At 36.5% G+C, this 26,658-nt stretch overlaps 1 protein-coding gene across 1 annotated transcript in view; it reads right to left on the bottom strand.

The window, feature by feature from the left end:
• The window catches only part of LOC150108079 (dynein axonemal heavy chain 3-like), a 1,881,116-nt gene that overhangs the window by 1,642,808 nt on the left and 211,650 nt on the right, over window positions 1-26,658 (bottom strand). The window contains exons 12-14 of the mRNA XM_090415945.1: window positions 19,980-20,094; window positions 10,075-10,245; window positions 4,246-4,371 (exon numbers count right to left, since the gene is read on the bottom strand). Coding sequence (XP_090272071.1) covers window positions 4,246-4,371; window positions 10,075-10,245; window positions 19,980-20,094 — 412 coding nt within the window. The remainder of the gene's footprint in view (window positions 1-4,245; window positions 4,372-10,074; window positions 10,246-19,979; window positions 20,095-26,658) is intronic.

The raw sequence follows: 26,658 nt of genomic DNA, 5'->3' as shown, positions 1-26,658 counted from the left end.
CGGAGGAACAAGAGATCAAATCACCAATGTGAGATGGATAATAGAAAGAGCAGAGGAATTTCACAAGAATGTCTACCTTTATTTCCTTGACTATAGCAAGGCTTTTGACTCTGTAGATCATGTGAAACTGTGGAATGTGTTAAGAAAAATGGGAGTCCCAGAGCATTTCTTTATCCTTCTGAGGAATCTGTATTATGAACAAGAAGCTACTGTCTGAACAGATCTTGGATTGAGTATTTCACAATAGGTAAAGGGGTGCAACAAGGATGTATTTTATCTCCGTACCTGTTTAACTTGTACAGCGAATACATTTTAAGAATGGCAGGGCTGGAGGAGTCTTTAGTTGGAATTAAAATTGGTGGAAAAAATATTAATAATTTAAGGTATGCAGATGATACCACCTTGCTAGCAGGATGCAAAGAAGATTTGGAGGAACTTATTATGAAAGTTAAAGAAGAAAGTGCTAAATATAGTCTTAAACTTAACCTCAAAAAGACAAAAGTTATGGCAACATGTGAACTTATAAAGATATTAGCCTTGCAACAAAAATCAGAATTGTGAAAGCAATGGTATTCCATGTGGTACTCTATGGATGTGAAAGTTGGACCCTGAGAAAGAGTGAAAGAAGGAAGATAGATGCATTTGAATTATGGGTTTGGAGATGCTTACTAAGAATACCATGGACAGCAAAGCAAACAAATAAATCAGTGATAGACAGAATAAAGCCAGATTGCTCCCTCAAAGCTATGATCATCAAGCAAAAATTGTCATACTTCGGATATATTATGCGAGCAAATGACAGTCTGGAGAAGATGATGATGCTTGCTAAAGTTGATGGAAGCAGGAGAAGAGGAAGACCAAGAATTAGATGGGTGGATGGAGTTAAAGAAGCAACTGGAGTGTGCTTGGAGGTTCTGAAAGACATGGCCAGGGACAGATCTGAATAGAGAGTGCATGTTCATGGAGTCACCAGGAGTCGTAAACAACTCGATGGAACATAAAACACACACACACAACTGTTTAGATTTTTTTTTTAATTTATTTCTATAACACATTATATGTATTGAGATTCCATTGTAATCATGCGCCCTAACTGTATGTTATTCCTAGTATTGTTTGAATTACTGTACTGAGGATGTCCCAAGATACTTGGGATGAAATATTTACATATTAAAACTAATCACTGTAGTTATACGTGTTTTCAGTGACTGCTTAGATGTTTTAAGCATGGCAGGTTGTTGAGTAGTGTATGTTGTTGTTGAGTAGGTATGAGATGCTCCCTCACGATTGCTCTATAAAAGTTGTTATAGCGTCTGGTTGTTTCGAGGGTTATGGGTTGGTCGTGTTATGCAATATGTATCTCTATTATTACAACCAACCCACAACCCTCGAAACAACCAGACACTATAAAATGATGCTATAAAAGTTGTTATAGTGTCTGGTTGTTTCAAGGGTTGTGGGTTGTTGTGTTATGCAATATATATCTCTATTATTACGACCAATCCACAACCCTCAAAACAACCAGGTACTATAACAACTTTTATAGAACAAGTTAATTTCGGCAGGTTGTTGAAGCAGTGAGTGAATTGTGAGGGAGCATCTCATGACTAGGCTAATGAATTTGTGTTCTGCCCTCAGGAGTTCAGTTATTGTCTGGTATATACTGGGCCTCCAAAGCATTCTTGAAACAAATTGTTTAGTGAAGTTTTTCTAAATTTGATAAGTGAGCGTTTGCAGTGTTTGTGCAGACACTTACACAGTAGCTTAGCATTATTTCACAAATTCTGTAATATATGAATTTTATACATTGGTTGGAACCTGTCTTTTGCTTGGAAGAGTTTTGAGGATGTAGGCATAGTTTGTTATGAAGATATTCTATACATTTATGTAGAATATTGGTAGCTGATGTGGTTAAAGCAATAGTATGTGTGGCTATCATTATTGGTGTAGAGTGCATGATTCTCAGTTTTTTTTAAATTTTTTTGTGATTAGATTTGTTTTTTTGATGTTGTTTACTATAATTGAAATATGGTAGAAGTAGGTAGTTATTTTGTTTAGGTAATGTTGTGCTATAGAGAGAGCATTGTTAATGTCTGTATGGTCTGTTAGTAGTGGGTATCATCTGCATATCGATATATTTGACTTTGTATGGCCAAGTTGTGATTATGATTTTTACATATGCTGAGTGTTATTGATATTATTGTTCCTTGAGGGACTTCATGCTGTATCTGTATTCCCTGGCTGTGCTGTTGTCTATATTTGGTACTTGCATTCTGTCTGTGATGATCATAGTTAATTCCTAAACCCGGTATACAGTGTTGCTCTTATTCTGATTGAAGATAGTTTGGCCAGTAGCATTTCATGGTCAAATATGTCAAAAGTGTTGATTAGGTCAAGAGGTATGAGCATAGCAAATTTGTTTGTATCGAGAGCTTATTTAGCATGTTTGTAATGTCCTCTAACTGGAAACTGCACTGCTTTTGTAAGATGATGTTATATTTCTTGTTATATTTCAGTGTAGAAATCATATATTTTCCATATACAAGTAGAAAAAATATGTATCACCATACTATTAAATATGAGAAATTTTCCACAACTATCTCTCATCCAGAAGATGAGAGATAGTGTCAAATGTGTCAAACGTTTTGGTTAGGTCAAGAGTATCAGCATGGCAAATTTGTTTTTATCGAGAGCTTATTTAGTGTGTTTGTAATGTCTTCTAATAACATGGTTGTGCTTTTCATTTTCTGGAAAATGCACTGCTTTTTAAGATGATGTTATTTCTCTAAGTGGTTTTGTGGTCTTGTGTATATTACTTTTTTTGAGAAGCTTAGAAATGACAGGCAATTAGCAGCTATGGATATGAAGTTCTGAATGTCACGTTTTTATCCCTGTTTTTAAATAGGTGTAACTCTCACTGTTTTCAGTTGTTTAAGAATGATAATGGTGTCAAATATCATGTTTCATAATAATAATAATAATATTATTATTATTATTATTATTATTAATAATAAAAGAAGATACCAAGGTGAAATCAATGCAGAAATCATATATATGTATCGCTGTACTATTAAATACTCCAGAAGAGAGATAGTTGTGGAAAATTTCTCTTCTTGAAGATATTGAAAAGTTTATTTTTCACTTGGTTAGACTATAATAAATTTAGTTTAATCCTTTATCCAAGTGTGAGCAAACAAAGTTTGCGCCTGAAAGTATCTTCAGGACTGGGGTAAGGTGGTACAACACCAGACAACTCGTTGCAAAGGTGGAGCAAGCTAAGTTTGGCAACTACTATAGGTAGAGATGACCTTGCTAATGCTTCTGCCTGGTAACTCCACTTGGGCCTGGCTCCCGCTAAAGAGACCTCAATAAAGGTTGAAACTTGTCAGGGTAGTGGCCCTTCCCTTAATGCATAACATTATACATATCCGCAAGGAGATGTGTTTTGCATTATGGAAGATACTGAGATAGGAGTGGTGTTAGCTTGCTCCACCTTTGCAATGAGTTACCTGGTGTTGTACCACCTTACCCCAGTCCTGAAGATACTTTCAGGTGCAAACTTTGTTTGCTCACACTTGGATAAAGGATTAAACTAAATTTATTATTATTCTCTTCTTGATTACACCATTTCTACTTGTAGATATGAAAATATATGACTTCTAAAATGGTGTAATTTTGGTATCTTGTTTGATATATATCCCATTAATGAGACCCTCAATAACAATTGAAACTAGTCTTGGGTGATCCTTCGCATGATGTTTTTCCATTGTGGAATACTAAAGCAACTGATGTGAAGTCAATAGCCTTTATATGGAAATATGCTAATCATGAAGTTACTTAATTTATGCTCACACTTAGGTTAAAAGAATAAAACGATAACATAAAATCTAGTATAATATACATTGTAACCAAACATTAAACTTTCCCCAACTCATCCAATTTAATTTTTAATTGATTTATTCACCCAACTCTAGGTATGCTGCTATAGTTCACTGAAACATCCCTGGACCATGCACTGTTAACACCCTTCCCTTGCAGTTTCATATGCCATGGCACTGCTCCAAGACATCTCCTAAGTATCATAACTATCTGTAATTCCACATATACCTCTTCTTAAATAGTAATAAAGATGATAGCTAAGAAGATAAAAACAATAAATGAACAAATACATAAAATGATGGTCTCAAAAACAGAAAGCTGCCATCACTATATTATGATTTCTAAAACATTTTTAATGATACCTACTGCAACCGACGTAATTTCACGCCATATTTTATCAACTGTAAGAAACTTATTTGCTTCCTCTGGCATCTGTTTCATTATGTCTTCTGAACTGAATATAGGTTCCAGATAAAGCCAAGTGGCTTGGCACTGTAATGATATGATTATAAAAAAATAGAATATCAATATGTAGCTTTTATTATTTGTTACTAAAAGTAATTATTATTATTATTATTATTATTAGGGATTCAGAGTGTGTAGTTGGTGGAGAAAGTTTGAAGGGGGGGGGGCGGGTGAGGGATCTGGGAGTGGTGTGAGCAAGAACTTGAGATTTAAGAACATCCCAATGCATTATGGCAGTGTTGAGGACGGCACTGACAGGGAGGGGAAAAAACATTATTGTTCCCCTGTATAAGAACTTGGATCAGACCACAAATGGACTGCCGAGCACAAATTTGGTTGCCTACATTTTAGGAGGTGAGGATGTGTTGGAGAAGGTCCAGAGAAAGTTTACTAAGTTAGTATCAGTTCTATGGAATGTCGTTTATCAGGTGAGATTGAAGGAATGCAACTAGCAGAGCCTCGCGAGTAAGGGAGAAGAGAGGTGTGATTGGGACAAATAGATAAGTGGGGGGGGGTTGTTACCAGATTAATGTAGAGAAAATATTTCATAGAGGAGTGAGACCGGGAGGGGGGGGGAGCTGGAGGTCATCTATGGAAGCTGTGTAGGGAGGGTGTCAGCAGGGGAGCGACTGGAATGCCTCCTTTAAAGGAGGCATTTATTATATAAAATTTCTGTGCATAGTGATAAAGGTGATTGTGCAAGGGCAGGTGTGGTGTGGGGAAATCACAACCTAGAAGTGGTTGGCATAGGATTATTTGCAGACCTAAAAGTGAACTGCTGTATTTATTTAGAAATGCTAGGAGTATCAAAAATAAGGAGATGAAATGGTTTCACTTATTCAGTTTATTTGCCACAAATCAATGGAATAAGTGAAACATGGTTGAATGATGATGATGATATCCTAATGTGAATAGAAATGGAAAGATACAATATTTTTTGCAAGAATAAAATGATAAGAATGGAGGGAGAGTGCTGATGATGATAGCAGGAGAATTATGTCCACACAAGGTAGACATGAAAGATGGAAATGGCAGCACTTTTTAAGGCAGTATGGTATGAGGTGGAGGTTGACAGGAGAATATATTTATGGGGGGGGGGGCTGAAAAATTCTGATAAACACCTAGAACAAAAATGATATTAAAGCAACTGATATAACCACAAGAAAGAACACATCTTAAAACCCTTTAACTCCCATGTTTCATCAATTTGTGGACTTTTTGCCCTGCAAGAGAAGTCCACAACTGAGATTCGCCATCTTTGTGTGAGACTTTAAGGGACTGTGCTTCAGCACATCTAATGGTGGCCAGATGGGTGACCAAGTTTAAAACTGGGAATCCTGAGACAACAGATGCCCCCAGGTCAGGAAGATCTTCCGCAGTGATCAAACCTGAAAATAAAAAGTGCATGCTATGATCCTTGATGATGATCAGCCAAAAACATTGCAAGACTGGGAATATTTAGGGAATGAGTTGTGCTCATTATCCACCAATATCTGGATATGCAGAAGCTCTCAGCAAAGTGGGTGCCCCAAATGTTTGAATGCCAACCAAAAGAGAGAACATGTGCTGTTATCTCAAGGAGTTTTGAAGTCATTTTGAGAAATCAGGTGCAAATTTTTTTGGCTTGCATTGTGACTGTTGATAAAATATGGCTTCATCACTATGACCCAGAGACCAAACAATAGTCAATGAATTCATTTTAGAAATTATGGACTTTACAACCATGTTATAAAAACTCTTTTAATTTCCCAACGCTTCAATCTTCATATTAAGATCATCTGGAGTATATACAAATACAATGGACTTTACAACCATTACTCCAGATGATGATCTTAATATGAAGATCGAAACATTAGGAAATTAAAAGAGTTATTTATAACACGGTTGTAAAGTCCATAATTTCTAAAATGAATGCTGATCACCATGCAACACTAAAAGAAAGGAACAGTCAATAAAGTGGAGACACAAAGGTTATCCACAACCAAAGAAGTTACAAACCCAAAAAGTCAGCAGGGAAGGTTCTTGCCATTGTCTTTTTGGATATGGATAGTGTAATCCTTACCAAGTACTTCAAAAAAGGTGAAACTATTATAGCAGCAGTTTATTCAACAGCTCGGAAGGAATTGAAGGAGGTAATGAAGGAAAAACGTCACAGAAAGCTGAGCAGAGGCATGTTGCTTTTGCAGCATGATGCACCTGCTCAAACTGCTAATGAAACCCAACAGACAAAACATAAATTGAGCTTTCAATGTCTACCCCCCCCCCTCCACACACACACCATTTGCCAGACCTGGCCAATCTGACTATTTCCTATTCCCAAATTTAAAGAAACACTGGAAAAGAACAAAATTTCTGTCCCGAGGATTATCAAAATAAAAATAATTATTCGGAGCTTATATAATTAGAATAAAATAGAATTATCTTTATAAATATGTATATATAAATTTAATATTTTTGAAATATATGATATATCCGATTTAATTTTTTTTTTTTTTTCTAAGTTTTTCCATCCTTTCACTTTTCCACCTGCGGCATTTTCACATTCCGCCCCTGCCTCGGGTTGGGCCTTCATATCTGCAGCTAAGGACTGGTTTGTGCAACAAGAGAAAGACTTTTTTCTCAGTTTGTACACATTTTACAATGCTGCCGCAAATGATGCAGCAGCATTCTAACATGTATAAACACTTCATGGTGAATATGTAGAATAATGTGTAAATGACATGGTTCTACCTCAATTCCTTCATGGTGATGCACACCCTCGTAGTTGGATGTTGCTATAATGCCATGGAATATGGAGGGTGGTGATGAAAAAATTAGTGAATAGGTGAAGGGTGATTATTGTGAATTATTTTAATTATGCCAGTACATACTGGAATGAAGAGATAGCATTTGGAAATAAAGAAAATGAATTTCTCAAGTTCTTGAGAGACAACCATCTCAGGAAGTAAGTAAAGGAGGGCATGTGAGGATCAAGAGTTTTAGATCTGATCATTCATCAGAAGATGTATTGTGAGTGGGTTTTCACACTTCCCTCCATTTGATAAGTGAGATTATGGCTCACTCCGGGAGGTAGCCAGCTATATAAAGACTTCTGTGAGGAAAGGATATATGTGGAAGTATGTAGCATGAAATTAGGACTTGAGTGATAAGGAAATAAATGCTGCTTGAGAACTGACAAAGAAATACATAACAGAACATGAAAACAAACCAGGAGAGTGACTTAGTAACTACAAAAAAAGGGCAGTAAATGTAAATATTGGAAAATCAGGCAAAGAAAAACTCTAGAGAATTTTTTTAGATATGTGGCAAGTAGCAAGAAGAATGATTATGGTAAGATGATGTTAATGGATGAAAGTGGGAGATTAGTAACTGTTGCAGAGGACATAGTGAAGGTATTCAGTGAGCAGTTCATCAGGGTGTTTCACCCTTAGTGCAAAATCAAGGGCTCAAGTGTAGAGTATGAGATGAGAGAAGACTTAATGGTGAGTGAACAAGCGGTATATACAGGGTGTCCCAAAATTCACGCAAGAAGTAATTTTGATAGAAAACGCAGGTTTTTAATTTAAAATTGTAATTTCTTATTGATTCATAAAGTATACAGTATAGGGTTATGCATGGAACAGCATATCGGGTAAATGGCCTCCACGGCTTTGCTGGCACATACACAATCTTTTGTCGAAATTTTCCATGAATGTTTTGCATAAATGTGGCTGAATTTCGTTGATACAGCACTCAATTTCCTCCTTCAAGGCGTGGGTAGTCGTGGGCTTGTTGGCATAAACCTTAGACTTCAAAAAACCCCAAAGAAAAAAGTCCAATGGCGTTAAGTCACATGATCTGAGTGGCCAATTCTGATCACCAAAACGGGAAATTACACAACCAGGAAATGACTCATGCAGCAATTGAATTGTTTCTCGGGCTGTATGGCATGTGGCACCGTCTTGTTGAAACCACATGTCGTCCACATCCATATCTTGCAATTTAGGCACAAAAAACTGGATTATCATGTCGCAATAGTGAGCACCATTAACTGTTATTGCCTTACCAGCCGGATTTTCGAAGAAGAATGGACCGATGATGTCTCCAGCCCAAAATCCGCACCAAATAGTGACACGTTATGGATGCATTTGTTTCTCAACAATCACTCGTGGATTTTCTGAACCCCAAATGCGACAATTTTGTCGATTAACGAAGCCATCAAGATGAAAATGAGCTTCATCGCTGAAGATGATTTTGTTCGAAAAATACGCATCCACTTGTTGTTGTTCCATAAGCCATTCAACGAACTCTCTTCGCTGTGTGTGGTCATTTTTAATAACCCTGAACTGTCAGCTGTCACGCTGTCTTTTTTTCCTCGTTGGCAACACTTTACCGCACAAATGGTGCTAAATTTAATTCTTGCGTGAATTTTGGGACAACCTGTATAAAGAGTTACACAAAATAGATGTCACTAAGGAAATAGGAATTGATGACATATCACCACATCTTCAGGGAATGTTTGAAGGAGTTAGCATAAGCTGTGGCCTACCTATTTAGCAAGAGCCTTGCAACAGCACAAGTTCCAATGGAGTGGAAAGAAGGCAAAATTGTTCCACTTCAAAAAGTGGTGATAAGGGCAAGGTAACAAATTATAGGCTGATCTGTATATCTGGAGTTGTAGTTAAGGCACTGGAGAGGTTGGTGAGAGATGCTGACCCTTGCAGAGATAAAAGAGTTATCGTTCCATTGTATAAAACCCTGATCAGACTACATTTAGACTATTTTTCTCAAATTTCTCCCCCAGTATTTGAAGGGGATAAATTAACTGTGGAAAGAGTACAAAGGCAGATAACAAAGATAGTTTCAGCACTGTACAATATTAGTTATGGGGATCAGTTGAGGGAATGTGGACTGCAGAGTTTGGTAGATAGAAGAAGGAGAGGTGATATGATTGAGACTTTTAAACTATTGAGAGGTGGTTGAGAGGTGGTTACAGGGAAATCATGGAACAGAGGGAAGGAGTGGTGACAAGGGGCAAATTCCTGGAAGTTATGAAAGGAAGCTGTGAGCAAGAGGGTGAGGAGTGGTTTCTTTGCATGGAGGGTGATTGAACCATGGAATGCCTGATAGAGTGGTGAAAGAACGAATGGACAGTGAGTTCAAGGAGTGGCATGATAGACTTTGTGTTTTCTAGGAAGGACCTCCCACAATGAATTTTTGGACTCCATGGCTGAATCAAAATAATAATAATAGAAAATAATAATCACTCCCAGATCTCGTCTCCCCTACTTCCTCCAGTAGAACTTCTCCAATTGAGTATGCAGCCTCCCATTAATGTATCCCAAACTTCGAGACTTTACGTTTTGCTGCATTAAACTGATACCCCCATTAATTTGCCCAGAAATAAAAAAATAATAATAAAAAAAATAATAAACACTGTGTTATAAGTGACTTGAAAAATGTTTCATCCTTGGTTTATGGAGTATGGTTTCTGGATTATGTAAAAAAGAAATTTAAAATATATAAACTAAATAAAATGATAAAAAAAAAAATTAAAAATCTTAATGTCTTGTGGTGTGCGAAACATAAAAAAACTGTGTGCAGCACAAATAAAAATTGTTGCTGTTGACAGTATTTCAAATATATTTCATAGCTGTTGATAGTATTTAAAAATGATCTAATACATGCTAAAAATGAAAGAAAGTAATACAATAATCACAGTATTTAAATTTCAAGAGAAAAATATTATACCTTCAACCAGGAATCTAAAACATCTTGCACAAGTAAGAGATTATCTTCCCAATTTTTCATCTCTTCTTCAAATGGCTTTATAAAAGGAGATCCACGCATGGTTTGCACTTTCAGTATGTGATCATCTAAGAGAAGCTGGATATCATCAACTGCTGAAAGAATTGGAACACCCTAAAAAAATGAAAAATAAATTGTCGCCTAAAAACAATTTCATTAAAGTAAATGATTCTTTTGGCATACAAAAAACTCAACATTTTGTATGATATTACAATAAAGTAAATGATAGTGTATACCTTTATAAATTATTATGCTCAGTAAATGGTTCAATTCACAACATTTATTATTATTATTATTATTCTGAATCTCGATGTTGTCACAAAGCACACCTTAGACAACACAAAATCAATCATATTATTCCTTAAACCCATTCACCACTTTAGCAAGCAATGAATTCCATGGACCAACCATCCTTTATGCAAACTAGTCACTTCTCACCCTCCTACTCACAATTTCCAGGGATGGATCTTGTCCTTGTTCCTTCTCTGCATTCTACAGGGTGTCCACATTGGACTGCCCTAGTTTCAAAGAATGGTAAAAAATTGAAATGTGGAAAAATGTAGGGTTTAGTTTGTTCAAATGTTCCAGAAACTCTACAAGTTTCATCCAGAATGTTTTTCATAAAAACTTGGTGATTTCGACACCATGGTCCATACACACTTAAGTAGTAGTAACACACTGAAACTAGGAAGGTCCAATGTGGACACCCTGTATTATATGAAAATATCCCCATGCCAATCCTGTAAATAAAACACAACAGTTTACATGTCTCAATCATGTCATCCCTTTGTACCCTATGCACCATGTAGCTAGCTTGCCCTAAGTCTATCCTCATAACTAACATTTTAGAGTCCTGATATCATTTTGGTTACCTGCTACTGTATCCTCTATTGGGTTAATTTATCCTCTTCAAATCCCAGCGACCAGATCTGGGCACAAATAGTCCAGAGATATGGACTGATCAGAGCATTATATAATGAAACAACCTGGAAACCATTCTTTTATCTCTACTAATCAAAATCTATCATAGTATTGCAGCAATTATCTGGGTTGTCTTTGCCACCTTTGCAATATGTGCCCCAAACTTCAAATTTTTATCTACAATCATCCCAAGATCTCTTGTCACATCCATTTCCTCTGAAGAGATCCACCAATAGAGTATACAGCCTTCAATCAATGGATTCCAAATTTCGAGACCTCATATTTAGTTGCACTAAACTGATATCAACATTTATTTGCAAACAATTCCAGCTTATTCAAATCCTCTTGAAGACAAAAACATCACCACTATTAATAATCCCCCCCCCCTCAAGCTTCACAACAGAATAATAACAGAATATCTCCATGAAATCAAGTGTAATGAACATGAAAGTTAAAAAGCAAAGGTCCCAGTACTGATACCTGTGGAACCCCCATTTGCAAACTTCCTCTTTATTGATGCAGCTCTCTTATGCAGAATACTCTGATATCTATCAGGCAGCCAATTTCCGATACATATCACTAATCTCATATCTAGCTCCAATTTAGTGTTTTGACTAATTTCTCTCTTATTCCATATAAATTTATTCAGCTGACTTCCTACCATACCAGCTTTATTGATTCTGTTGTGTATTTCCATTTTAATTTACCATATTCACTAAAAATCGTGCCTAAGCAGTGGAAATGTTTTACTTATTCTATAGGTTATCAATTCACAATGCAGTTGATATTTTCAATACTTCTGCTTATTTTCATCGTCTCTGTCTTGTTATTGCTGACCTTCATACCAAATCTATTAGAAGAGTTATTCAATTTAGTCGGGGAATCTTGCAGACTTGTAGCAAATTTATTTAGAAGTAAAACATCATCAGCATAAAGCAAAGAGCTGAGATTAACATCTCCAATTTTGATATCAGGTTTAATACCACTTTCCTTCATAATGTGATCCATATAGATAATAAATAACAGAGGGGATAATATACATCCTTCTCTGACACCAGATTTAACATAAAAGCATCTTCCTGAACTTCCTTCAATTCTAACTGCTGACTTACAACTCAAATAAAGACTGCTTGATATAATGCTCCATTGACACCATACAACTGTAGCACTTTGACCAGCTTCTCTTTTGGCACCCTGTCATACACCTTTTCCAGATCTACAAAACTTAAACACAGATCTTTGTTATATTCCCAAGATTTCTCAACTATTTGTCGTAACGTGAAAATTTGATCCTGACTGACTCTATTATTAGAAATGAAGGAAGTTCAGGAAGATGGTTTTATGTTAAATCTGGTGGCAGACAAGGATGTGCATTATCCCCATCTGTTATTTATTATCTATATGGATCACATTATGAAGGAAAGTGGTATTAAACCTGATATCAAAATTGGAGATGTTAACTGGAGATCCTAACTCTAGATCACTTTAACAGATAACAGTATAATCCTCTGCCCAATTTTGTACATGATCCCTTATTAATTTCCCCCAAATCGTAACAACTATGAAAGAAATACAAACTGGTCAATAGTTTGATTCCTGCATTCTACCCCTACCCTTGTGAAATGGCACTATCTCACCTTCTTTCAGTTTCTTAGCCCATTCTCTAAAAATATGCAGTGAAATCCCATCCAGTCACAATATCTTATTGATCTCCAGAGTGCACAGTATTTGAAACATTTTCCTCATGCACATTTATCCCTTCAGTTCTTCCCAGTAATTGCTCTACAGTCGCAGTAATTACAGATTAGCCCCACAGTTCCAGAAAAATCCCAAGGAATTCTTTCATTTATGCAACCAGTAGGAGGAGAAATTACCACTAATGCACTTGACTATATCATCTGCATTAGTAGTAACTTCTCCTCCTCCTACTGGTCACATAATGAAAATATTCCTTGGAATTTTGCTTGGACTGTAGAGCTAATCTCTTCTCATATTCCATTTTTTGTCTTCCTTACTATGCTAGTCACCTTCCTGGCCTGAGTCATATTCTTCATGCAAATACTCTCCACCTCTCCCTTTATATGTTTTCTACTACTTCTTTTCGGTCTGCAGTTCCTGTTTGATTTCATTAGTTATCCACTTTACACCAAATCATTTTATCTTTTTGATTTGAGGAATGCTATTTACCATTGCTGTTGATAAATGTCTTCATTAGCTCTACATGTATACTGCTGAGAAAATTCACTAAAAAAGTTGCTACTATAATGTGAAAAACTGACAGTTATGGGTAAGGATTCAATAATATCACAGCATAAGGTACTAATTGAGCAGCATTTGGATTTCTCTGCACAGGTTTGGTCCCTGGTTATATGGGAAATAAAGAAACATTAATAAAAGAGTGCAGAGGTGAGTAACTAAGACTCTCTCAGGATTACAGAGTGTTGAATATGAGGACAGATTAAGGGAATGTGGCCTGCAGAGCTTGGTGTGATTGAAATATATAAGTTGGTGAGATGAGTTTATGAAGCACATAGAACAGAATTATTGCACAGAATAATAGGTGAAGGAAAATGACAGGTCATCCCTGGAAATTGTACAAAGGTCAGGGTAAGTAAGGAAGTGAAATTGAAATATTTTGCATGACAAGTGGTAAAGAAGTAGAATGCATTGCCAGTGTGGGTGGTGGTGAACTGTTAAATGCCAAATGTTTTCTAGGCAAGGTACAGTAATTACCATGACTGTCTGAGCTTCCACAATTAGTCTTCTGATTGCATAGAGGCTTGAAAATAATATTAATACTAAAAAAATACACTTCACAATAGAAACACCTCACTTCCCTTCCTAGATACATACTAGTTACACACCTACATGAACACACAACTGTTTATTTTCCTTTCTGTTTATAGAAAACCCATACACACAGAGAAGTTAACTAACCTTCATCTGGTCCGCAAGGATCAGCCTCATTAGAGAGTGCATAAAGTTTCTTTCTTCTGCAGCTTAAGCAACATTGCATAGACCAGTAAATCTGTAAACATTCTTGAAGAACATAAAAAATATATTCATAATCATATGTAGGGAAATCAAGACAGATAGATCATGTTCTAATATTCTTTCACAAAGGAGTAAATGAAGGAAGGCAACAGTGCTGCATGGAAGTTGCTACAAGTCTCAGAGACTATTTTTAGAATCAGCATCAGATAATAGATGGCAGAAAAAATTGTTGACAGAAGTTAATGATGATAATAATAATAATTATTATTATTATACAGGTATCTCTATGGAGTCAGAAGACACATCCTGGGAGATCCATTTATTCATACACTAGCTATCATTCACACACAATACCTTCTTCATCACCACAGAATTCAGGAGTCAGATCTTTGTGCAGTAATCCAGATATAGCCTTATATAGAGGAAAAATAACCTCTCTATCCCTGCTTGTTAGAATGTTCTTCAACAACCATGTCATCTGATGTGTCATCTGATGCAATATGTTCTCTAAACTTCAACTCCCTCTCCATAATCACACCCAGGTCTCTGGCCTCACAGTTTCCTGCAGTTCAGTTCCATCAATATAGTATACAGCTTCAGATCTCTTCCCGAAGTGCATCACTTGGTCACTTTACACTTGGTCATGTTAATCTGGCAGCCATTTTAAACAGCTAAGACTTAAACAGCTAGTCTGTTTAAGTCTTCCTTCAGGAACTCTGCATCACCTTCATTTATCACTGCTCTCATTTTAGCATAATCAGCAAACAATTGAATATTCCTGGATATAACAGCAGCCAATTGCATATTTAGTCCTGTTGGCCTCTTTCTCACAATAGATAGCCTCAAATTAACTGCCCTTTGAATTCCTGTTCAGCTGATGTACTTCTACTCTTTTTGGCTTTAATTCCTCTGCCGTTATTAGCAAAAACCCTCCCCCATTCTCTGAAGACACTATATCCCTTTACATAATAAATAATGGAAAAACTCACGTAGAAATATTATTTAATAGTATAATTTTCGCCTGTGTGTCACAGGCATCTTCAGTACAATTAAGCTCAAAATTAAACACTAACTGACAATTCCAAAAAGCGCCACCTAAGTAGCTGGTGTAAGATAACTAAAAAGGTCAATAACTTTCCTAAAAAAAAAAAAATTAATACAATAAAAAGTTAGGAAAGATTAGCTGATTTGTAAAGTACTATCTCCCATAAAAGGGATAGACGTAAGCCGTCGGATCTGTTTAAGTTAGGAGAATGAAGTAGAGTTTCACATGCTTCTTTATAAAGGCGTTCCATGAGAAACTGACTTTTGTGAAGAACTCTTGTCTTTCTCCAATGAACTCTGTGTCTAGTGAAGATGGCATGTTCTGCAAGTCCAGACTTTTCAGGTTTAAAGTATTCAGTATAAGATTGGTATTCTTCTAGCCGAATGGAGGCAGATCTTCCCGTTTGTCCGAAATAGCATAATCCACAAGAGCACGGAATCTGGTAGACACCTGGATGATTAAGATGTGGAAGCTTGTCCTTTGGAGAAGCGAGAAAGGTGGAGATTTTTCTAAACGGTAGAAAGGCAACAAAAATATTCAGTGGTTTTAAAATTTTTGCTATACGTTCACTGATGCCTTGTATATAAGGGATAGTAATGCGCGTTATTTCCTCTGTGTTTGAAGAGGGAGACATATTAAATCTACTCAAAGTTCTTTTAATGAAGCAATTCTTATAGCCATTAGATAGAAAGGAAGAAGTTATATATCGTAATTCTTTCTGTAAAATATCGTCTGTAGAACAAAAGGAGTGGGCCCGATGAACCAGTGTTTTAATAGTTCCTGCCTTTTGACTGGGATGGTGATGAGATTCCGCATGGATATAATGGCCTGTATGAGTCTTCTTTCTATAAACTGAGAAATGTAGGTTACCATCTGGTTGGCGAAGAATTAGAAGATCTAAAAAGGCTAACTGCTTATTTGATTCTACTTCTAGGGTAAACTTGATCCTAGGATGAAATGCGTTTAACTTATTGAGAAATTGTTGAAGTTCATCAGAAGAGCCATTCCATACAGCAAAAATGTCATCGACATATCTGAACCAATGAGTAGGTCTGGGAGAAATGTTGTCAAAAGGCAGGAACTATTAAAACACTGGTTCATCAGGCCCACTCCTTTTGTTCTACAGACGATCTTTTACAGAAAGAAATATGATATATAACTTCTTCCTTTCTATCTAATGGCTATAAGAATTGCTTCATTAAAAGAACTTTGAGTAGATTTAATATGTCTCCCTCTTCAAACACAGAGGAAATAACGCGCATTATTATCCCTTATATACAAGGCATCAGTGAACGTACAGCAAAAATTTTAAAACCACTGAATATTTTTGTTGCCTTTCGACCGTTTAGAAAAATCTCCACCTTTCTCGCTTCTCCAAAGAACAAGCTTCCGCATCTTAATCATCCAGGTGTCTACCAGATTCCGTGCTCTTGTGGATTATGCTATTTCGGACAAACGGGAAGATCTGTCTCCATTCGGCTAGAAGAACACCAATCTTATATTGAATACTTTAAACCTGAAAAGTCTGGACTTGCAGAGCATGCCATCTTCACTAGACACAGAGTTCATTGGAGAAAGACAAGAGTTCTTCATAAAAGTCAGTTTCTCATGGAATGCCTTTATAAAGAAGCATGTGAAACTCTACTTCATTCTCCTAACTTAAACAGATCCGACGGCTTACGTCTATCCCCTTTATGGGAGATAGTACTTTACAAATCAGCTAATCTTTCCTAACTTTTTATTGTATTAATTTTTTTTTTTTTTTTTTTTTAAGGAAAGTTATTGACCTTTTTAGTTATCTTACACCAGCTACTTAGGTGGCGCTTTTTGGAATTGTCAGTTAGTGTTTAATTTTGAGCTTAATTGTACTGAAGATGCCTGTGACACACAGGCGAAAATTATACTATTAAATAATATTTCTACGTGAGTTTTTCCGTTATTTATTATGTATAGTTATGTCTACTCACGGTTTACCTCTTTTAAAACTTACTATATCCCTTGCATTCTATTCCTATGATCATATAAGATTCATGATAAGTTGACAGCCAAACTAGAGCAGATGGGGTTGGATATTAGATTAGTGCATTGGATTGGAGACTGGCTATCTGATAGGTATCAACAAGTTGTGCATGGGGGTGCAATATCCAGGAAAAGGAAAGTCACTAGTGGAGTGCCTCAGGGATCTGTTTTAGGGCCATTACTATTTAACTTGTATATTAATGATATTGGCGAAGATTTGGATGGAGATATTCAGTTGTTTGCAGATGATGCAAAGTTGGGACGAACCATAAAGAGTAGTGAAGATGTTGTGGCCTTGCAAGAAGACTTGAATAAATTGAGTGATTGGGCAAGCAAATGGGGATGCGAGTTCAATGTTGCAAAATGTAAGGTTTTAAAATTTGGAAAACAAAGATGGGATGCAGAATTTATGCTTGGTGAGAATATATTGTTGGAAGTAGAGGAAATAAGAGATCTGGGAGTGATAGTGGATAAGGATCTAAAATTTAGGGGTCACATCGCCAAAATTGTGAAGACAACACAAAGACTTCTGGGAATGATGAGGAGGACACTGACGTGTAGAAGTAGGGAGATTCTTGTTCCATTGTATAAGGCTTTGATTAGGCCACACATGGACTATTGTGCCCAGATTTGGTCACCTGGTTTTCAGAAGGATGAAGAGATGTTGGAAAGGGTCCAAAGGCGACTGACTAAGATAGTTTCTGACCTCTGGAATGTCGAGTATGAGGAAAGATTGAAAAGATGTAATTTGCAGAGACTACTGGAGAGAAGGAAGAGGGGAGATATGATAGAGACCTACAAGTTGGTAAGGGGTTGCTATAGGATCAATGGTGGAGAAGTTCTACAGCGAATAGTGGGAGATCAGGGGAGAACCAGAGGTCATCCCTGGAAACTGTATAAAGAGGGTGTGAGTAGGGGAGTGAGAGGCAGGTTTTTTTCGTGCAGAGTTGTGAATGATTGGAATGTCTTGCCTGAGAGTGTGGTGTCTGCAAGGAGTTTGAATCTGTTTAAGACCCGGTATGATGAGATGTGTGTGAGATAAAAGGACCTCCTAGATGAGTCTTTGACTCCATGAGGTCTTGTTTAATAATAATAATAATAATATATCTTCCTTGGTCAACCACGTCTCACTAATGCCTATAACTAGTGACCAAGTTGTGCTAACCAATGGCATAAACTCCTCAACCTTGTTTCAAACTTCTGACAGTATATATATAAACTGTAATACTCCCCCTTCATCCCACAACCTTCCTTACACCTGTGTTACTTAGCCAATTAAAGTTAACCTGGAGTGCTACATTTTGCATCATGTGATCACTCTCCCATTTAATAACTTCTAGGCTGCCTGGACTTATGCTCACCTGCACCCGCCCCTAAACATTCTAGTTTCACTGACTTTGTACTTCTGAATTCTCATTGAACAATGAACAACACTTTCTCAAGACTCCTGACACCAAATCTATTTAGATGCAAGCCTTATATAAATCCTTCCTTCCATCAAATTAACTCCACAAATCCTCTAACTCCACACCATTCCTTCACAATGAGTCAGTGCACAGTCTGTACACCGACTCATTCATAATCACAGCTTTTCATCCCAACTCACCTCTATCACACTGTGGCAACAGACTTACAACTTTTATTTTCTCACTCTTGTTTTTTGCATGCATTAGCAACTCTTTCATCTCAACTCTTTAATCTCTCTTAAGATAAAGAGAGATCTTAACAATTCATCACACTCTCCTTCATTGAGAATCCAATCAATGTATCAATGAATCTGATCATTATTTTCATGCTTTTGCTCTTTCATGCTCTGCTTTCTCTCCCCTTTCTTTTGCTTCTGTGTCATACTAACCACTCAATCTCACATTTTGTTTAGCGAAAAACTCCAAATAAATGTGCTAGCCTTTCCATTACCATCTGGCCATTTTCTTCATTTTTTACCATGTCATTCATAGTCACTCATACTGCTTGCAACACTAACTACACCAACTGCATTATTACACATTTCATCTTTGCACTCCCCCCCCCCACTCCCTGCTATCACTTTTCTTACTCTCTTCAACATTTATGACATTCATTCATGAAACACTTTCGACAAACATGTTCCCCAATTTCATTTGCCTTCCAAAAATCTCTCATTCGTCAAAGGCCATACATTTCACTTGTGCTTCAGCAAACATAATCACACACACGTTAAAATGCCCATCATTGTTTTGTGCATCGGCATCATGACACACAATACAGTGTATAATAAAACAAATAATAAACCTTTAAAAATCAGAAAATTAAACACACTATCCTTACAGTTAATCCTGAAAACACTCATAAAAATAAGATGTAAAAATAATTACTTAATTGTCACTAAAAACTTCCAAAGAGAACTAATCTCTTGGCACCAATATTCACAACTTGCATGATCTTCCACCCTCTGACAGAGTTAATATCCTGAAACACTCCTTGAGGGTATGCATCAGGAAATGATGACAATGCTGATAATATATCCTTCCATAAAAATCTTTCATTTTTTTTCCTTAACAGCACTATAACCAAATATTCAGTGATCATGTTTTTATTAATAATAATAATAATATGAAGTTACACAGTCATAAGAATGAGATTATAAATGCCATCCCCCACATCCTCATCCTAGCATCCATCCATCCAGTACCAGAAAGAGATTGAAATAGATTGGCAGACAGCTAATTTCTATTTACCAGTCTATTTCTGGTCCAAGGCTGGATATTATGTAAATTATTCTATCAATACAGTATGAGTAAATCTACAATCTCATTTAAAAAAAAAAAAAAGGAATGCCGTGTTTTATTTGTATTACACATCTGCATTTAATTTTATGTAAAATACATACTGTTTCTCTATATGGTATAAATTCAAATGTTATATCTTCCCATTCTGTTTTCATTTTTTCCATTGACTTTTCTAACGCATATTCTTTGCTTGCTGCAGTTCCAAGTTCTTCTAATCTGAAACAGTGAATAAAAAAATAAGACAAATGTAACAGCATATATAAATAAATAAATCATATATAAATAAATCATATATAAATAAACTACTATTACTACTACTATATAAATCATTATGGAACAGAGATTTATCTAATGCACCTGTTCAAACCAAGTATAGACAAATTTGTGCAATTATATTCACACAATGATTCCTTACTAACAATCACCAAATTTGTTGCACAAGAATCTGCCTTTCAGATACCCATTCAGAAGGCATATTGCAAAAGTTAGCAAAATGCTCTAAGGATTAATTGGATGTTGAAGAATATGTTAACAAGTTAAGATAGGGAGGTTATTATCTCTCTTTATAAGACAATGATTTGGCTGCATCTTGACTACTGTACTCAAATTTGGTCACCTAGATTTTTATGAAGATCAGAAAGTGGTGGATAGGATTCAGAGATGAGTGACCAAGCTGGTGACAGGTCTGTGGAATGCTCTCTGAGGACAGATGATTAAAGGCATGTTAGTTGAAGAGTTAAGCTGACAGGCAGAGGAGAGGGGATTTGATAGAAACATAAGTTGCAAAAGGGATTCTATAAGATTGACACAAAATAAATTTTTCAATACATGACATATAGAAAGTGAACAAGGGGATAGTCTCTAGAAGTTGTGTAAGAGTGGTTAATAAGAGTGTGCAAAAGTTTTGGCTGCAGTTTTTGGGTAAAACTGCAGACAAAACTATCGCTGTGCTTCAGCAAGCCTTTAGGATGATGCTTTAGATAAAACGCAGGATTTCTTGTTTCAAAAATGGGAACATGTCAGTTGAAGACTAACCATGATCTGGCCAACCTTTGACAAGCAGAAATGATGAAAACATCAAAAATGTTTGCAAGGCAACCAATGGAGATTGTCAAAAAACCAAAACCATTGAGATAGTTTCTGAAGAGATGAATTTGTCATGGACAGCAAATTGTAACAGAAGATTTGCAAATGAAACATGTGTCCACTAAATTTGTGCCTCATTTACTCACAGAAGATCAAAAAAAAAAAAAAAATTGTGTGAATGTTTGCCTCTCTCCATGTGACTTTTTTTATTCCTATGGATAAAGAAAACCATGAAAGGGCAACAATTTGTTGATGTGGATGAAGTGAAAAAAAAGTTGCTGAAGGAGTGGAAAAAGCATTGGGACAAGTGCACTGATTCACATGGAGTACTTTGAAGGAGATTAGAACATGGTATTATAAACTTTAATAAAAAAAAAAATTTTAAATATTATTCCTGTTATGTTTGGGTATCCCACATATTCATCATAAGTAATTGTGCATAAACATCTCTGATGACTACCCAAGAGGAACAGGAGAGCATAATTTAGTTGATAGGCGGAGGAGGGAAGATATGATTGAGACATTCAAATTGCTAAAGGGATTCTATAGGATTAATTCAGAGGATATTTTTGAGATCAGGACTGGTGGTGGGAGAACTAGGGGGACACCTATGGAAGCTGGGCAAGAGTGTGGTTAGCAGGGGTGTTAGAGCTGGGTTCTTTACTCTTAGAGTGGTAAATGAGTGGAATAAGCTGCCAGAGTCTGTTGTGGGTGCTATGACGGTGAACGAGTTCAAGACAAGGTATGATAGATACTGTGAGAATGTAATCGCATAGTTGTGTGGACATGATGTTTAGGGCCTCCCTCGATGAGTCTAAGGACTCCTGGAGTCACCCGAAATAATAATAATAATAATAATAATAATAATAATAATGCATTGTTCTACAGCATAGTGTATTGATTGGTAGGAGCATTTAGAAATGAGAGCTAGAATTAGAACAGTAGTAGAAAAGCTTAGGCAAGAGTTGGTGAAGATGAAATAAAACATCTGGAACATGATATTAAATATCTAAAGAAACGATTGGCTGATGAGAATGAGGAAGTTAGTTGCATGAAGAAAGAGTCAAAGGATAGTCATATATTTCTATGAGGACTCGATCATTAGAGGTGTAATGACTAATAAAGTGCATTAAACATACTTTCCTGGTGGATCAATGAAACAAATAATTGATGCTTTGCAGAGAAGGAAAGAGTGGGCATCAGAATTAGTGGTAGATGTGGCCACAAATGACTTGGTGAAAAAAAGGAATGTTGATATAGACCTGAGGAAGGGGTTCAGGGAGGTCAAGAATAATAGTGTTGTTGGAAAAGTTGGTGTATTGCTCAGATATGGCAACAGTGAGTTGACAAGAGAACACAGGTAATGAATAGCAAAATGGCTGAGTTTTGTGAGGCAAAGGAGGTTGTGAATCAATACGTGAATTTGAAGTAAAGTTGGGATGATTTAAAGTTCATGGATTGCATTTCAATAGGTTTGGTATTAGGCATTTAAAGATTTGAAGAGTATAAGACACAGGCCAGAAGAGTGACTAGTATGGCAAGGAAGACGAAACTGGAATATGAGAGGAGATTAGCCCTAAGATCCAAAGAAAGTCCTAGGGAATTTTTTTGATATGTGGCCAGTAGGAGGAGAAATGACTGTGGAAGAATGATATTGTAGAATAAAAATGGGAATACAGTGATTGATGCAGAGGACATAGTAGAATTCTTCAATGAACACTTTATTGGAGTATTTCATCCTGGAGGAATCTGGTTTAATGCTAGAGGGATAGGGCAGGTTCGAGGTTTAGAGGTACAGGAGGAGAGTGTGTGTTTCAAATACTGAGTACTCTGGATGTCAGTAAAGCTGCGAGACTGGATGGTATTTCACCACGAGTTTTGAGAGAATGTGCTAGGGAACTGACAGTGCCATTGACCTGGCTTTTCAATGAAAGTCTGGCTGCAGGAAAGGTGCCCATGGAATGGAAGGAAGGAAAGATAGTGCCATTGCATAAGGTCAGTAGCAGACTGGAAGTGTCTAATTATAGGCCAGTTTGTGTGTCATCAGTAGTTAGTAAGATCTTGGAGAAAGTAGTGAAGGACTATACAGCATTGGGCACATGAGGGTAATGTTATCTGTGAGAGTCAACATAGATTTGTGAAGGAGCGCTCTTGTTTTAGCAATATGCTAGCCTTTTATGATAAAGTTACAAGAGTATTAGATGAGGGAAAGGCATATACTGCCATTTTCTTAGACTTAGTGAAGGCATTTGACAGGGTGACACATGATAAGCTGATATTTAAGTTGCAGCACATGATTCTGGATGTCAGATTGGTCTTGGCTGTCCGATAGGTATCAGAGAGTTGTGTATGGTGGGACAGTTTCAAGGAAGCAGAGTGTTACAAATGGGGTCCCAGTACTGAGTCCCACAGGGCTTAACAATATGCTAGCCTTTTATGATAAAGTTATATGCTAGCCTTCATTGACATTGTCAGTGGATTGCAAGGTGATATTCAACTGTTTGCAGATGATGTGAAGCTGAGAAGGATTATTAGCAATAGTGCAGATGCGGCAGCCCTGCAAGAGGATTTGAATAAGCTAGATAGATGGGCAAATGAATGGGGGTCAGTTTAATGCAGCAAAATGTAAGGTCTTGAGGTTTGGGAAACATCCATGGGATGCTGCATACTCTATGGTAGGAGTTATACTGGAGGAAGTAGGGGTGACAAGAGATCTGAGGTTCATTGACAGAAACCTGAAATTTAGGGGACATATTGCAAAGGTGGTGAAGGTAACACAGAGGATTGCTGCAATAATGAGAAGGAAACTGACCTGAAGAGATAAAACAGTTATCATTCCATTGTATGTCTCTGATCAAACCACACTTAGACTATTGTTCTCAGATTTTTTAAGTTTAAATTTTGACCAATTATGTATTACTGTAGGCCTTGATCTTGTATATTTGTGTCACCCTGTTGTAATTTTGTTACAACAGGGTGACAATGTACATGTAAATACCACAATGCAAAACTTAATTTTTATGCATATATTCCGTATAATAATTCCTTTCTGACTCTTTATGTATTAGTATAATAACATTTGTTGCAATTTTACTATATGTAAATTCTGCTTTCCTTGACTTGTTTTGTATATGCATTTTATTTACTAGTTTATTTTTCAACTAATCATGTATTGCTGTAGGACACCTTGTCTATTTGGGTACCTTCTAGTAATTCTGTTTATATGTACTGATAAATTCTGTTTATACTGCATTGCTAAATTTAATTTTCATCCATGCATATTGTATAATAATCTTTTTGCCTATTTTTCTACTGCTGCTAAAGCATTTGTTATAATTTTACATATATGTAGATACTGCATTCCTTGGCTTGGTGTTGCATATTTTAAAATACAAACCATTATATTATTATTATTATTATTACCCCAAGACCTCATGGAGTCCAAGACTAATCTGGGAGGTCTTTTTATCACACACAGTTCATCATACCATGCCTTGAACACATTCAAACTCCTTGCAGACACCACACTCTCAGGCAAGGCATTCCAATCATTAACAACTCTGCACGAAAAAACCTTCCCTTCACTCCCCTACTCACACCCTCTTTATACAGTTTCCAGGGATGACCTCTGGTTCTCTCCCCGATCTCCCACTATTTTATGTAGAACTTCTCTAGCATATTGATCCTATAACAACCCCTTACTAACTTGTAGGTCTCTATCATATCTCCCCTCTCTTCCTCCTCTCTATCATATCTCCCCTCTCTTCCTCCTGTCCACCAGACTCTGCAAATTACATCTTCTCAATCTTTCCTCATACTCGACATTCCAGAAGTCAGAAACTACCTTAGTTAATCACCTTTGGACTCTTTCCAACATCTCTTCATCCTTCTGAAAACCAGGTGACCAAATCTGGGCACAATAGTACATGTGTGGCCTAATCAAAACCTTATACAACGGAACAAGAATCTCCCTACTTCTTCTACACGTCAGTGTCCTCCGCATCATTCCCAGAAGCCTTTGTGTTGTCTTTACAATTTTGGCTATGTGTCCCCTAAATTTCAGATTCTTATCCACTATCATCCCCAGATCTCTTATTTCTTCCACCTCCAACAATATATCCTCACCAAGCATAAATTCTACATCCCATCTTTGTTTTCCAATTTTTAAAACCTTACATTTTGCAACATTGAACTCACATCTCCATTTATTCAAGTCTTCTTGTAAGGCCACAACATCTTCACTACTCTTCATGGTTCGTCCCAACTTTGCATCATCTGCAAACAACTGAATACTCCATCCAAATCTTCACCTATATCGTTAATATACAAGTTAAACAGTAATGGTCCCAAAATAGACCCCTAAGGCACTCCACTAGTGACTTTCCTTTTCCTGGATATCGCTCCCCAATACACAACTTGTTGAAACCTATCAGATAGTCAGTCTCCAATCCAATGCACTAATCTAATATCCAACCCCATCTGCTCTAGTTTGACTATCAATTTATCATGAGGTACTCTATCAAAAGCCTTTGCAAAATCTAAGTATAGTTACTGTGTATCATTCTCCTCTGTCCAAGGAAGCAGTCACTTTATTGTAATAAGTAAACAGATTACTAAAACATGACCTCCCTTTAGCAAATCCATGCTGTCCATCAAAAATATTGTTAATTATTTTTGTACTACCGTACAAAACCTCTGACCTTGTGTGTTGCTGTGCCCTCTGCAGCAGTTCTGTTTATCTGTAGATGCTGCTTTGTGGAACTAGATTTTTGTACAGACATATTGTTTACAATTTTCTGTAAATGTTTATGTATAGTTGTAACCTTTAGTATAGCACAATATGACCTGTGTTGTCTTTGTGCCAAATAAACTATAAACCAAACCAATCCTGATATTCCCCTAATGGTAAGGCTATGGTATTTTTGTAATTTTTTTTACCTTTCATGGCATTATTGTGGAGTATCTTATGAACTGTTTTTTTTTTAGTTGTTGTTGCCATTTTTTATGACTGGCTAATAATTTCATATTTCTTCTTCAGCACATGCTCATCAGAGCAAACTGTTAGGGCTCTATGTTTAAGGGTGCTGATTAACAGAGAAGTGAGAATACCAAAGTTCATATAGTATTATCCAACAAGTGACAGGCAAAATAACAAAGATACTAAGACAACAACAACAAAAAAGCTCCGAAGTAGATTTCATCTTCTCTTTACAAGATTTCTGTGTGCCAAAACCTTCCTTCCTATCCACTACTTTAAGAAACCTGACAGGGAAGGTCTACAAAATCAAGTCCTCTTATGGCATGAGTTGTGTCTGACAGCAAATTGTTCTGGAGAAATCTGCATGTCAGAACAAATTAAAGATTTCTTTTCTTAAGAAAATATAAACCTGATCTTGCCTTCCATGTAACAAATGAAGATCATTAAGTGTTCTGTACTGAGTACTGTTTTGCTAAGAAATTCAAAGAAGTTGATCTTACATCAAATCTGGTCTTCATTTATTAAAAATCTCAGCACACTGATCTCAGATATTATACACACTGTACTAATAACAATAATCTCTTCAGTTTTTTTTTCCCATGTGCCTAATTGTTATGCATGCTATATATGCCACTCTTTAAGGTGAACATAATATGCATGCTAACTAATTTTATTGTAGTTTTCCTGAAAAATATACAACAAGATATACAAAACAA

Source organism: Typopeltis vanoorti, chromosome 3 (genome assembly GCF_054136105.1).
Source record: "Typopeltis vanoorti isolate ZY-2024b chromosome 3, IOZ_Tvanoo_1.0, whole genome shotgun sequence".
NCBI lineage: Eukaryota > Metazoa > Arthropoda > Arachnida > Uropygi > Thelyphonidae > Typopeltis > Typopeltis vanoorti.
Note: the sequence above shows the minus strand (reverse complement) of the source record. Positions and strands in the feature narration are given on the sequence as shown.